Source organism: Apteryx mantelli, unplaced genomic scaffold (genome assembly GCF_036417845.1).
Source record: "Apteryx mantelli isolate bAptMan1 unplaced genomic scaffold, bAptMan1.hap1 HAP1_SCAFFOLD_34, whole genome shotgun sequence".
In the NCBI taxonomy this organism is placed as follows: Eukaryota; Metazoa; Chordata; class Aves; order Apterygiformes; family Apterygidae; genus Apteryx; species Apteryx mantelli.
In genome coordinates this window covers 2,495,563-2,509,364 of record NW_027118693.1, presented here as the reverse complement: position 1 = coordinate 2,509,364, position 13,802 = coordinate 2,495,563, and the positions used below count along the sequence as shown (strand labels likewise).

The window sequence follows — 13,802 nt, the reverse complement described above, 5'->3', positions numbered from 1 at the left end:
CCCAGAACAGGATACACACCCTCAGCTATGGTAGCAATGTGCCACAGGGCACAGTGCCCCGTAGCCTTTGGAGCTCCAGGAGGAGGATGCAGCTCGGCAGGTCTTGGGCTGCAGGGAGTGCCTGGGGCCTCTTGCTGAGGCTTGGGCAGTGAGAGATGGTTTTCTAGCCTGCAGGAGATGTGTGCTCATTGAGGGGCTGTGCTGCCAAGCTAAGGAGTTGTGGGAGGAGGTCAGCAGCCTGGGCAGCATCAGAGATGATGAGTTTATGGATACTGTCAGCTGTTTCATTGCAAGAAAACAGTGTGTTCTGAGCACATACCTGTGAGTCTTCCAGCGGAGTCAACTTCAAACCCTCCGTGAATTCAGGCCAAGTCCGTGAGCTCCTACACACTTGCTGACTAAGTCCGTTAATGCCTCCTTGACCTTCTGGTTCCTAAGGCTGAATATGAAAGGATTCAGCATCGGAGTGAATGCAGTGGTGAGCAGAGATGCTACTTTGTTTAGGTTCATGGAGTTGGTTTGAGAGGGACGGACATAAATAAAGACTGAGGTGCCATAGCCGATAGTGACCACAGTAAAATGAGAGGCACAGGTGGAAAAAGCCTTCTGCTTGCCTGTGGCAGAAGGGGTGCGGATAATGGCACAGATGATATAGAAGTAGGAGAAGACAGTCAGCAGCAGGGAACCTAGCAGAATGGGCAGTGAAATGATGAAATCAATAAACTCCAGCAGCCGGATGTCAGCACAAGCCAGGTGCAGCAGAGGGGCACTATCACAGAAGAAATGGTTGATGGTGTTGGGACCACAGAATGGCAGCTGAAGCTTCATCACTGTGGGGACCAAAATGGAGAAAAATCCACACAGCCAGGATGCCACTACCAGCCACATACAGACCTTCTTTCTCATGATGTTGCTATAGTGCAGTGGGGAGCATATGGCCACATAACGGTCGTAGGACATGACAGCGAGCAGGACATACTCTGTGGTGCCCAGAAGGAAATAAAAGTAGCTCTGAGCCAGGCAACCATAAAAGGAAATTGTCTTCCTCTCCGAGAGGAAGTTTTCCATCATTTTGGGCACCACAGTCACAGTGATGAGAATTTCAATGATGGAAAGGTTGCGAAGGAAAAAGTACATGGGTGATTGTAAACGGTAGTCAGAGCAGGTTAACACGATGATAACAGAGTTTCCAACCACTGTCACCAGAAAGACAATGAAGAACAACATGAACAAGGTGACTTGTACTTCAAAGGGGTTCAGGAAGCCAATGAGGATGAATTCTGTCACACGTGTCCTGTTTCCAAAGTATGTATCTGTCATGCTCCTAATTTTCAAGGAAGGAGAAGAAAATAAGGGAGCTGGTGCATTTTAGGAGGTGCTGAAAAGTCAACTCTGAATTGCAGTGGAGAACACTGTTTTGAAGGAGTAAATAACTTATGATAATAAGAGGGTGGAACAGTAAGATGTGAGTGGAGAAGACTGAAGAGGATGCTGAAGATAGAAACACAGGGAGACAAAAAAGAAGAGCCTGGGAATCCCTTGCCTTAACATAGATGCCCCAAGTTAGATGCCATCCTAGACTTTACCCTCAGTGGAGGGAAAGTGGGACTTCCTGACAAGCATTCAGGTTATCTTAAAAGAGGTGACTAAGACCAGTCAGATGAACCCTCCTAACTTTTAAATGGGCAAAGCTGGGTGAACAGAATGCCACCCTAACCTAAATCCCAGGGTCTAGTCAGGATCAGAACCTCCTGCACTCAACTCAGATCTAGCATGAATCAGGGGTAGCTAATAAAGTAAAAAAGCATTGCCAAAACACAAATAGATTTGCATCCATTTTTGATCCAAAAATAAGGGACAAATCCAGGCTTATGGAGAAGCAAGTTACATTCAGGAACAGCTGCTTCCCAGAGAGAAGTACCAGAAAACAGCAGTGTCCCTTCATGGGGACCGTCAGAAATACTTACTTTTCAGTTACCGGATTTTTCCAGACACCATCTCCAACGTCTCTGTGCTGGCTTCATTTTACTTTCACAAATGAGAGCGGTGTCCTAGTCAGAGAGCTCATCTCCACATCTTAGGAACACCTGAGAAAAGAATTCATCGGTGGGAGTCATTGCTTGTGGGTCACTGTAATCCCTTTAACTTGCACTGAGTATCTTTCCTTTTCTCTGTACCACTACTATGTGGACATTTGAGGGAAATTTTCAAAGACAGGGACACCAGGAAACCTCTGAGAGCAAGCAATCTAATCTCTTCATCACCCTGCTGATGGCAATTTCAGTCTTCACCTATTTCCCCATTCACAGACATCATAAATATGTGGCGAAAAGTGCAAATGACCTTTTAAGATAAACCAGCTCAAAAAGGTAGCAAATTCAAGCAGTTCAATAACCACAGAGTCAGCGAGAGTTTTGCCTGTCAGTCTCCTTGTTCAACGCAGAGCAAGGAAGTTTAGCTGTGCAGGTGGCAGCCAGGCGTTTCTATGGCTTGCTGAATGTATTTGCAGACAAACTGATGAGCATGTTGCACAGCCTGGTCCTGAAAGGATAACCACTGGCATTTCTCTTGGGGAAGGAGAGTAAAGTTTGCAAAGTTTTATTAGCAGAATTATCCACGGGCAAGCGGCCACAAATTGAATAGTATTGGGTGTGCTCTAGCAGTTAGGCAACTGGAAGTAAAACTCAGCATGTTTTGGTGCACTGACAGAATTAGTAGCAGAATCCATTTGAATTCATTATAGACTGGTGACAACCAGTTGTGGGGAAGATGGTAGAGAAGAAGTAAGACGAGGATAAATTTGCTGATGGACAAATTGTCACATGTCAGAAGATGCTTCTGCCCAACAGCAAAAGGCTGAGAAGGAGGAAAATAGCTGACATCATTAGAACAAAGGAAATTGGAACAGGAGTATAACATGATTTTGTAGTGTCAGGGGTTCCTGGTCTTTTAGGGTCAAAACCTCCCCAGCTTCTCCATGTTTTCTAAAGACCTCACAAATTCAGGAACTATTTAGTGATAACTCAGGCATTCATACTTGCACTTGAATCACAATTCTATCCTCACTGTTGGACTCTAGCCAAGAACAAGCCAGAGGCCTTTCAGGCAGGAAGACTTGGGGAACACGAGGGCCTGGTTCACTCATGACCTCTACAGGCAGTAGGGAAACCAATTGCTCAGCCCACTCAGCTCTACAGGCTAAATTTCCAAACTGTAGTGATTAAAACAGGTAGTGTAGATAATGCTGCATAGATCACCTGTGATGGCATGAAGAAATACTTTGTGATTCATCTCACCTGTAGGGTAGGTTCACAGGCAGTGCTTTAAGATCATCTGCTGTGGGACTTGTGTCACCTAACTTGAGAAGAAAGGTTTGACTGTCTGAACCCAGGTGCCCACTTGCATTGGAGATGATTTGGAGCATCCCACTCGGCTTCCAGGTAGCGCGTCACACTGGCACAGGATTCCCGTAGCTTCTGAGTCATTTCTGACAGCTTTAGAGATGTCTCCAGTACCCTGCGGCATTGTCTAGAGGTGTCTAGAACAGAGTCAGACATCTATGCCTGGGCACCTGGCTCCCACCCAGAGCTTCCCGCTTCCCTCAATAATTCATGGACACAGGACCCTTCCAAAAGAAAAGTATTCCATCCTCGTGTCTGTGCCCAGAACTGATGGATGGGTCACTTCCGAATTATGACAGTTTCTTCTGCTACCATGAGAGAGATACCAAAAGACTTGCTTAGATGATATCACATCTGCCCTCTCAAAGCGTTTAGCCCCTTGGCTTCTCCTGGGGTCTGGGGCCTCCATGGTCTCCACTAAGCGCATAATGGCTCAGTCCCAAGTTTCTCTTGGAGTGAACTGGTTTGTTCCATCCAAGAAGAAAACCTTGGGGCAGCTGTGGGTAAAGTGTACTCCACTTATGAAGTGGGTGCCTTCACACTACTAAATGCAACACTGCTGCACGCTGCAGAGAGCAATCTCTACCCTCTAAGTCAAGTAGTGCAGACCAACAGGATCCAGTGCTGAGGCCAGCCCCCTCCAGAGCAGACTGGCTGCGCCCACACTACAGAGCAGTAGTGCTCTGGGTCCTCCCTGGGACCGCTGTACTGACTGTTTGGCCCTAGGATATAGCCATGCTTGTGTGTGTGTGTGTGTGTGTGTGTGTGTGTGTGTGTGTGTGTGTGTGTGTTTTGCCATTCAGAATGTCTTAGCAGTCTAATCCGAGAATCATTACCAGTCCAGATCTAACTATTACAGACAGAGAAATATAATACAGAAATAATACCAATACAGTTAAAACTGTTAGACACACACTTTTCAGTTTCTACCACTTTTCCTGGTGTTACGTTCACCCTTCCCCTGCTACCCTGAGTCCTAAGGTTGGCAGTTTCACTCTGGTGTTGTTGGTGGGTTGTTGCGGTGAGTTGTCAGCATCTGGAGTCCTTCACCGAGAGGAAGATGATGTTCAGGTTGGTGCTTTCTTCTTCCTCACTCTAGTATCCACTTGGGGTCATTTTCACGTGTTTGCTAACACACTTTTTACGCCTTGCTCTTTCTTCATTGCTCTCTCTCTCCACGTTATCTCTGAAAGTACCACATACGGTACCTTCTACTTATGTTCGATACTGTTGCTTTGTTCTCTTTGTTGGCCTAAAACCAGTTGTGTCCTGCTCCAGGTGCGCGTTTCTTACACCGACCACTGGTGAGTGGTCTGTAGCTGCGGGGTCTCCAGCGCCAAGCTGTGCCCCGTCTCTTGCCATCCCATGCCGGTACTCCTCTACACCGCATCCTGTGTCTGCACTTCTCAAGGCTTCTGCTATTGCACCAGGCCTGCATTTCTCTCTACTGCATCATTATGTGGGAGCTGTAAATATCGCATTCCACACAGAACAACTGCTTGTTATTGCTGTAAGAACTGAAGTAAGCTAAAACTTTTCTTTTAAAAAGCTGCAGGCAGGTCAAGAAAAGTTCGGGCAGAGCAGGCCTGAGAAGCTGCAGTCCTGAGGCCTTGCAAACTCAGTACAAAAACTCAAACTCATATTACATGGCTATAGGGTAAGAAAGGACCTAAATGGCTTGACAGTGAAAAATTACCTTCTCTACATCACCATCTAATGAGGCCCGACCAAAAGAAACTTGTCTGGGTTGCACAGGCCCCATGTGTGACCCAATACAGACGTTGCTGGGTTTTTGTGATCTGTAAATTTCTGCTACATTTTTAAAAGGCTTTGACATAGCAGGACACAGAAGGCAGTGGCAAAGTATTCACACAATCTTTAGAATCTAATTTAATGGAAAAAAAAATCCCCATCTTTCCCTTTCTTTTGCACTGACTTTCCACTAACACAGGTAAAGTTGGAAATATATTTCCCTCAATGAATTCCAACAAATGAACAATAACATTTTCTTTTGCAATTCATTCATCAGTTCCTACTAATAAGTAGTATGAATAATTGGTCACAAAGTAAATTAAGAGAATCCGAAAAATAAAGCATTTTGAAGATGATGAAGTTCCAGTAAGCTAGCTGCATTTTTTTTTAATTCATATTCATTAGAAGTCTGACAGTCTCCTTGATAATACAGTTGTATCAAGAAATGCTTCCTGAACTGTTTGGCCAGAAGGGGTTTCTTTCTTGAACTCAGCTGTGGTTCTTCAGAAGCAACCTGGGTTACAAGGGCCGTTTGATGATTCTCTTACTTGTTCATTTGCATACAGCTGTCTCTTTACCCTGACACCTTAGCCCACTTCAGCTCATCTCACCTCTCCTCCAGCTTGTCCTAAAATAGACACCAAAAATTGGCTAGAGGAACTGCTTATAGACACACATATTTCTGTATGTTAACTACTGAACAGGTGAGAGCTACTTGCTCAGGGGGAAAGATCTGCGTTGTAGGCAGCTCAGGGCAGGCAAGGCATGTCAGCCCAAAAAGGCAAAGTCCAAATCAATACTGTAATGTACCTCCACGAAACAGAAGGTGGCTGGAGGGCAGCATCTCAGCTCTATAGATCCTTGAGATTTTGGGAAACTCCCTCATCGGAAGCAATTTTGGGCATGTCTAGCCAAAGGCAGAGAAGTTCCAAGATTTCAAGGCTCTCAGGAAGATTTTTCTTCAACAGCTAGATTTTAAAATGCCCCTTTGGAAATGGGCCCTGACCTATTTTAGTTATTTGCGGTAGAGTGAAGTGATTTACGCCCTGTGACTGCCAATTTTTCTCCTATGACTGCAAAGGAAATATGGATTAGGAGTTCAAGTGAAGATGCCCGGACTATAATTTCATCTGCAATGAGGCAAAATTAATCTCAAGCTTTGATTTGTCCTAGCTCTTTCCTAAATAATTTTGAAAGGTGACTTTAAGACATTGCAGACTTACTCGCATAGACAGACTACTGTTTGGCCTCGTTCCTTGTGTGGCTTTTATCACTCAGACAAGCAGATAAATAGAACAGTGATGAGTGGATAACTATCGTTGCTCAGTAGGGGTTGTCTGTATCTTGTAGTGAAGCATCTGAAGTGGGATTCATCTGTGCAGAATTAGTTATCTATGCTTTGAATGTCTCCATCCGAGCCAGTCAGCTAGGGTGGGATTCCTCTTGTAAGTTATCCAAGGTAAGTTGTTTACTTTAGGAGCTAATCAGTTGGTCTTCAGACTCCACAGACTGCATGGACTAAGACGCTGATTCAGTTGCCCGCACACAGGCATCAGGTAATACTTGCAACGTCCTAGGTGCTTTGTAAAGCACAGTAGCTATGACACAGGACCAATAGAAGATCTGTCCTCTCTGTAGAGTGGTGGCTGGATGCCAAACAGGACACCAAACAGCATCTCCAATTGCACTGGAAGCCCATGTGTGCAACGCTGGGTTGAATCCTACACCTCCCTTGATTCTGAGAAGACTTGAGAGAAATTGCTCAGCTTTAGACACCCAGATTCAACACACCCAGGGAGTACATTTTCAATCTCAATATTTGTGTTTAATTCCATCTGAGATTCCCTGCACAGTAACGTTCCTGGCTTCTGGGTGACACTCTGGAAGAGCATGCATGTTTGCTAGATTCTCTGTCATAACTGCTAGCCACAGAAAACTTCTTGGATACCCTAGAAGATTTCATATGGCACTAGGCTCCTCTGTTTAGCACCTGAATTGTTGCCCTCAAGCAAGGTGAGGTGATCTCCTTCCTAGACTTCCTTTATAGCCGTTGAATGTGCATCTCCTTGGTTTGCTCAAGGAACCTGTGTCCCCAGGGCTTCCCTCTGAAAATCATCGCACCATTGAAATAGTGGTTGGAAGGGACCTCCAGATGTCTCTAGCCCAACCTCCCACCCTCTCTGGGTGACTTGCTCCAGTGCTTCATAACCCTCCAAATTAATAACTCGTTTTTTCCTGAGGTCCTCTCTGAACCTTCCAAGCTGCAGCTTGTGGGCATTGCCCCTTACTGTTGTGTATGCCAGTACAAGACGATTTGGGGCCTGTCATCTTTGTGACTGGCACTCAACTACTGCTAACTTGATGTGAGGCTTGTTTATCTAAATCTCCCAGGATTTTTTTTTTTTTTTCAAAGTGAAGCCTCTGAAGGGTAAATTCTTAGAAAGGATCCAATTACTTTTCTTTCTGGCATTTCTCAGACCACCTATCAAGTACTAGTGGTCTTTGTGAAATGCACCTTCTTCATTACAAGTTAAAAAAAAAACTTTTGCCTTTCTGCCACACACTGGCTTTCTGGAACTCCTTCCCTGGGACGTTTCATCTTTCTAAATTGTTTTGCATGTTGAACAGTCTCATTCTGATAAGAATCATCCACGGTTTATGCTGAGCAAGGAAATCATTGCTCAGTTGTCATTACACTGATTTCAGCTTAGCCAAGTCTGCAGGATATCCATCATTCTTCCAACAACTGGAGTGTGAATGCCTTCTTATTCTAAGACTATGATTCCTATTGGTCAATGCACCATGCACTTTTTTACTTGTATACGTCCTGTTGGTGGCTGTGCAATAAGTAACTGAGCTACATAGCTGTCCCTCTGGTCTTATGACATAGAGCAGGAATGTAGAATCCTTTCTCTCTCTCTCTCTCTCTCTCTCTCTCTCTCCCTCTCTCTCCCCAATTTTCCTCTTGGTTGTCACAGCTGAGACTCTCATCAGGAAGTCAGACACAACTTTCTTCAGCAAGGAAGCAAAAAGAAATATATGAGGTGTCACTCATGCAGAAGGTAAGATCAAAGACACAGCTATAGGAACAATGGTATTGACACTGAACATGCTACTTATTGCCATTTGAGCATGCATGGAAACAAAATTCAGGTGCAGAAAATGCTGGGTGAGAGGAGTCTATCTTGTGTTCTGATTTGATGGTAATTTTGAATGACGGTTACAGAGAAATTGAGGCAGCTTTGCAGCAAAGACCTACCTCTGTCACCTTTGTATATGAAACAAAGAGCAAAGGCGAAGCTTGGTGGCACCAAACTGTGGTGGCTGTTTCACAAAGGTTGTCATCTTCCACTCCTCAACCGTCAATGGAGAGAGGCAGACTGCAATGGTCTGAATCACCTTTTAGGGATGGCTCCTCTTTTAGGGATGGCTTCCTCTCCTGTTTGATTAGACAGGCAGCTGGGATGGGATATATTGCCTCTCTAGAAAGGTTACTGCCAAAACAGACCAAATGTAGGCCTTTCTTTTTGGACAAGATGAATGGATGAATGGCTCTTTAGGTGCTATTGAATGTACCCTGTAGGTGGGCATCTGCAGGCTTCGGTTGCTGACACATTGGGATCTCCAGCCATTGAAGACTTTAGCCTTATGGGGATGTCTGAGACATCACCAATGGCACTGGATGCCTATTTATGAGCAACTCAATCAAGCACCTTCAGCTGGGCATGAAGAATCTCTCTTCAAAAGACAGATGGCTTAGGCTGAACCGGTCATTCCAGGACTCTTCTATAGTTGTGGAGGGCTAGGCAGCATCAAAAAAATGGTACTGGCTGACTAACTCAGAAAGAAACATTTCTATTGCAGATATCCAAGTTAGGTGGGATGAATTCGACCCTGAATAGCTATGTGTCGGGACTTAACTTCTCTTTAAAATCAGGATGTCCAAAACTTACTAGATGTCATCTGAGAAAATATTCAAAACTCTACATTACTCTGGTGTTCTTTCCCACAACGGAGACTGCACAGAGATGGAGAATGGCACATCTGTGACAGAGTTCATCTTAGCACGATTTCCTAATGTCCATGAGGTGGAGATCCTCCTCTTGGTTGTGTTCCTGCTTATTTATTTAGTGACTGTCTTGGGAAACACTCTTATCATTGTCCTGGTATACACTGATGGCCATCTCCATTCTCCCATGTATTACTTCCTCAGTTATCTGTCTTTCAGAGAGATCTCCATGACTTCCTCTGTGGTTCCTAAAATGCTGGCAAACTTCCTGTCAGAGAAGAAAACCATTTCCTTTGATGGCTGCTTTAGTCAGCTCTTCTTCTCTTTCCTCATGGGCACAACTGAGTCCATCCTCTTTGCTGTCACGTCCTACGACACATATGTGGCTGTATGCAACCCACTAAGGCATCCCAGCATCATGACAAGCAAGGTATGCAGTACACTTGTTTTGGGCTGCTGGGCGGGTGCCTTTGTCATGATTCTGTCGTCTCTGGTTCTGGCAGCCCGGCTGCCATACTGTGGTGCCAATGTAATCGACCACTACTTCTGTGACAGTGCTCCATTATTACACCTTGCTTGTGCAGACATCCAGCTTATTGAGTGGATTGATTTTGTGGTGTTCTGGGTCCTGCTCCTTGGCTCTTTGGCACTGACTGTGCTCTCCTGTGCCTACATTGATTCCAACATATTCCGGATGCCGTCAGCACAGGGCAGGCAGAAAGCATTTGCAACTTGTGCTTCTCATTTCACTGTTGTTTCCTTGGGTTTTGGCATCTCCATCTTTGTCTATGCCAGGCCTTCCCACATGACCTCTGTGCATCTCAACAAAAGCCTCCCTGTTGTCTCCAGTATTGTGGCGCCTCTTGTAAACCCATTCATATTTAGCCTGAGGAAGGAGCAAATGAAAGAGGCCTTGAAAAATGCTTTGCACAAAGGCCTGGTGATGACTAAGAGGGCAGGAAAGCCACGAGCATCATCATGGCTGGTACTTAGTCTTGAAAAATCTGAGCGGGACCTTTCTGTTCACAAGGATAAACTAGCCAGCTTAGATGAGACTCCTTGGATGAGATTCAGTGGTGCTTAGAGTATGATTCAGGTAAGCAGCCAGGTGGTATCTATGTGAGGATGAGGTGAAGCATTCTCTCAGCTCCATTCTCTGTACCGGTAAGGGACTAAATGCAGCCAGAGTCACGTGGGGCTAGTGCCATTTGAGATGCCACAGAACATCCTAGCTGACCTCCAGCAGCCCTTCTAGAAAGGGACAAGTGTCCCAAAGGCCCCTTGTCACAACTGCCAAGACGTCTTGGGCTCCTTAGGGCATCTCAAATAGCAGAAGACACCTGCGTGTGGACAACTGAATCCAGTTCTCTAAAGAACTGGGGTGTTTTGGATTCATCTCACCTGTCTTTATTGACTGCAATGGATATGTATTTGAGCTTACCATGAGCTATTGCTAGAGTGAGTGGAAGGAAAGATATTTCCACACAGCCATTCAGCATGGCATGGGATAGGTATGTTGACCTGGCCTTTGGAAGTGGTGAATTCTGTCTGTGGACTGTAGACTCAGCCTGGCTGAGTCTCCTGCACACATCAGGTGTGTCTTAGGCTACACTGCTGCTTTTGTGACATCTTCCAGGGGCTGAATCAGAGTTTCTAATCGAGTGATGCTGACTGGTTTGCATCCATTCTGTCTGCAGAGTGTGAATTCTGGCATCTTCTTGTCTGCCCCCTGATTTTCCCATGAAGGGAACTAATTGGCTCACTCCAGAGAAGGTGCAAGCTAAGGGACCCTGGGGAGAAGCATGAAGTGAAACACATCAACAACATGGAAGCATCATGAAGTTGCCTAAATCTATTAGATTTGACCCTCTCCTAAAGTTGGTTTTTTTTCCCCCCCTTTTTTCCCATCAGTTAAATGTTATGATTTGGTTTATGATGTGAACTGTATGAATTGTCTCTGTGAAAGTAGCTGTGGATTAGGCTTTCTTAAGTGTGCAGGTGATTGGTGAGTTTAAAAAACAAAGTAGAATAATCTGCCTTCACAGTACCTTGTAGCATTAGAAGAAACAGATTGGTTGGGCTTTATATATTAAAGTATTTTTGCAATTTTTATATATATAGAGAGATAAGGTAATTAACAACCCTCTTGCCCTTCTCCCACCTTTCCTTTTTTTTTTTTTTTTTTCCAAACCTCTTGGGAAAGCTTTAACTGAAAGAGGAATGTATGATTTCAAAGAGATGATTCATTATTACATTTCTCCAAATGTCTGTGTTGTCATTGAAAATAAAAGCTATGGTTTCCTCAGAATGCTGCATCATTATTTATTAAGTGCCCATATTGTATCTTTAGTGTCATAACTGTATTATTACTTGGGAGATTCCAGTGTTTAAACACAGCATGCTTGAAATGAGGTGTGCCACATGAAACACAAAGTTGCTGAGGACAAAAAGTCTGTTGAAATAAAACCAGAGTCAATGACTTCATTGATCTTTTTCTTTTTTGTGGGTGCCGTCCTTCTGACAAAATAAAAAGGTTCCTAGCAATTTCTGTCCTTGAAAATGATCAGCTTTTTCCAAGAGCTCACAATTCCCCAAAGGTCTCGTTTTACTGATTTTTGCTGTTTTTGTTGAGAGATGGTCTGGTAAAATCAACCTGTGAAGACCTTTATTTTCGGTCACTGCAAACTCCTACTTATTACTAGCATCTATGTATTATTCCACCTTGTTTCTCTTGATGTTTTCTTCTTCTCTTCAGTTATCTCATTCTTTGTTCCTTGCCTTAACTTTAGCTCTGTCACCGTGCACCTGTAATGAGCAGATGCTTTGTACTTCATGGTGCATTAACACTGAAGAATGTTGCTTTCGGTATCAATTGGTGCACTCATCTTACTTCAGTCACCTAATAGACAGCCATACGGCCTAAGGTGCTCTGCAGAAGCCCCAGGGAGGTGGAATCTCAGAGGGATCCTGACCCTAGGAACAGCATGACTTATGCCCCAGTAGCTCTATCTCTCTCCACTGATTGCAGAGAGACTGGATGACCAGTTCAGGCTTGAAACTGTTTAAATTAGTTATATGAAAAAGCAGAAGATAAAGTGAAAAGATTTTCATGTCTATCTTGTCTGAGGTGCAAGAAGAGGCAATTTTCCATGTTTAAGTAGCATTGACTTCTCTAAGACTTGGCCTCATAAACAAAAAGACTGCCTCTTACACACTTTGCCTTGCAAGAGTAAAGGAAGTAGTCATAAATCTGTCATTAAAATGTTAAGAATACAGGTGGAAATAAAGTTCATCAGGCAATCCAGGAGATGCCAGTAGCCATGATAAAATCCGGTCTTTCAGAATGAATGGGTAACGTCAGGCTGCATGATTTGTTGATAGCTATTAGTTTTGCTAGATACAAACAGTAAATAAAATGAGGGTTTTTTTTTTCCTGAAATGCTCCTCAAAAAACCCAAGCAATTAACATCTGGATCAGATTCCATTATACTTATTTTACCCTTCTCATCTAAACCGTGGTCACTCTAGAGTCAAGTGGAGAGAGGTATGCTTCGCTAAATGGAGAGCCTTCCATTGCTAAGACACTGTCTAAACTGCCTGGATTCATCATCTTCTGCAGATGCCATTCTTTTTCCCCTGACTATGAAGGGGCAGCAGACAGCAACACTGATATGAACAGTTGCACTGCAGCAATGGGATTCAGCTCCAGACAGCCAAGTTGAAGTGTCTGCAATGCAAGCAGTCTGAGCTCCCATTAAATTCAGTAGTGATCTGGCCAACAGTGACCCTGCAGTTTGCAGAGCAATTTTGCTGAACGAATGTAGGGAAATGGTTAGATGATGAAGCATGGGCATGTACTGCCATTTTTTAATATTCTAGAATATCTTAGATGTCTACATGGGGATGGAAGGAAAGACAGCAGACACTTCTGGCTCAGAACCAGGTGATTACATCTTCTTAGGTGCTTCAAAGGTGCCTATATTTAAGTAGTTGACCTCCATTGACTATAATGGAATCTTCTATGTGCCATGCACTGGTGCTCCACAAAGAATGAAAGTCTTGAGGTCCATTGAGCAGGCCCTAGAGCCATTCAGTAGCCTCATGTTCCCAGCCTGAGTCAGTGCCTTCTAGAGGGAAGAGATCTCAGTCCTCTTCCTTCACCTGCCCTCCAAGCCAGAACAACTGCTGTCTGTGACCTCTTTTCAAGCCATTCTTCTAAATTATTTTACAACTTCCCCTCCACAGAGCTTTTCCCTACTTTTTGGATTTCCAAATCCTTATCAGCAGTAAAACTTCCTTGGCTTTGTATGTTCTGCCGTTGGATGGCTTACCTTCTGGCATGTGCTCTTGCCTGGAGCTTTTGGGGATCTCACAAGAGATCATGCTATTGGGGAAAGAGGTGATGATCTAGGGTGTAAGTTGAGAAGGCAGGAATAATTTTCCTTTTTTTCTTTTTTTTTTTTTCATGCCTCAGTAACTGTGTCTGTTTGTTTGATCAAAGGGAGAGACTAGATGAATTTCTGCCCTGATGCTAGGGGAAAGGGGAAGAAGGAGTTTGTCTAGCCTTCCGCTTCCACCTTGTGTGGAACAAGTCAAGGTGGAATGATTCTACAGAAGACTCAAGGAGCTCTCTGGACCAA

At 44.2% G+C, this 13,802-nt stretch overlaps 2 protein-coding genes across 2 annotated transcripts; one reads left to right on the top strand and one right to left on the bottom strand.

The window, feature by feature from the left end:
- Positions 1–345: 345 nt before the first annotated feature.
- Positions 346–1,320, bottom strand: LOC136996323 (olfactory receptor 6M1-like). The gene has a single exon (XM_067317253.1). The coding sequence runs from the start codon at positions 1,318–1,320 to the stop codon at positions 346–348; it is 975 nt and encodes a 324-aa protein (XP_067173354.1).
- A 7,789-nt stretch (positions 1,321–9,109) lies between these two features.
- Positions 9,110–10,246, top strand: LOC136996322 (olfactory receptor 6M1-like). Its single transcript, XM_067317252.1, has one exon. It carries the CDS (start codon positions 9,110–9,112, stop codon positions 10,244–10,246), a length of 1,137 nt encoding a protein of 378 aa, XP_067173353.1.
- Positions 10,247–13,802: the final 3,556 nt, after the last annotated feature.

Coding starts and splice junctions, on each gene's coding strand:
- LOC136996323 (XM_067317253.1), bottom strand. CDS start 1,320: ATGACAGATACATACTTTGGAAACAGGACACGTGTGACAGAATTCATC.
- LOC136996322 (XM_067317252.1), top strand. CDS start 9,110: ATGTCATCTGAGAAAATATTCAAAACTCTACATTACTCTGGTGTTCTT.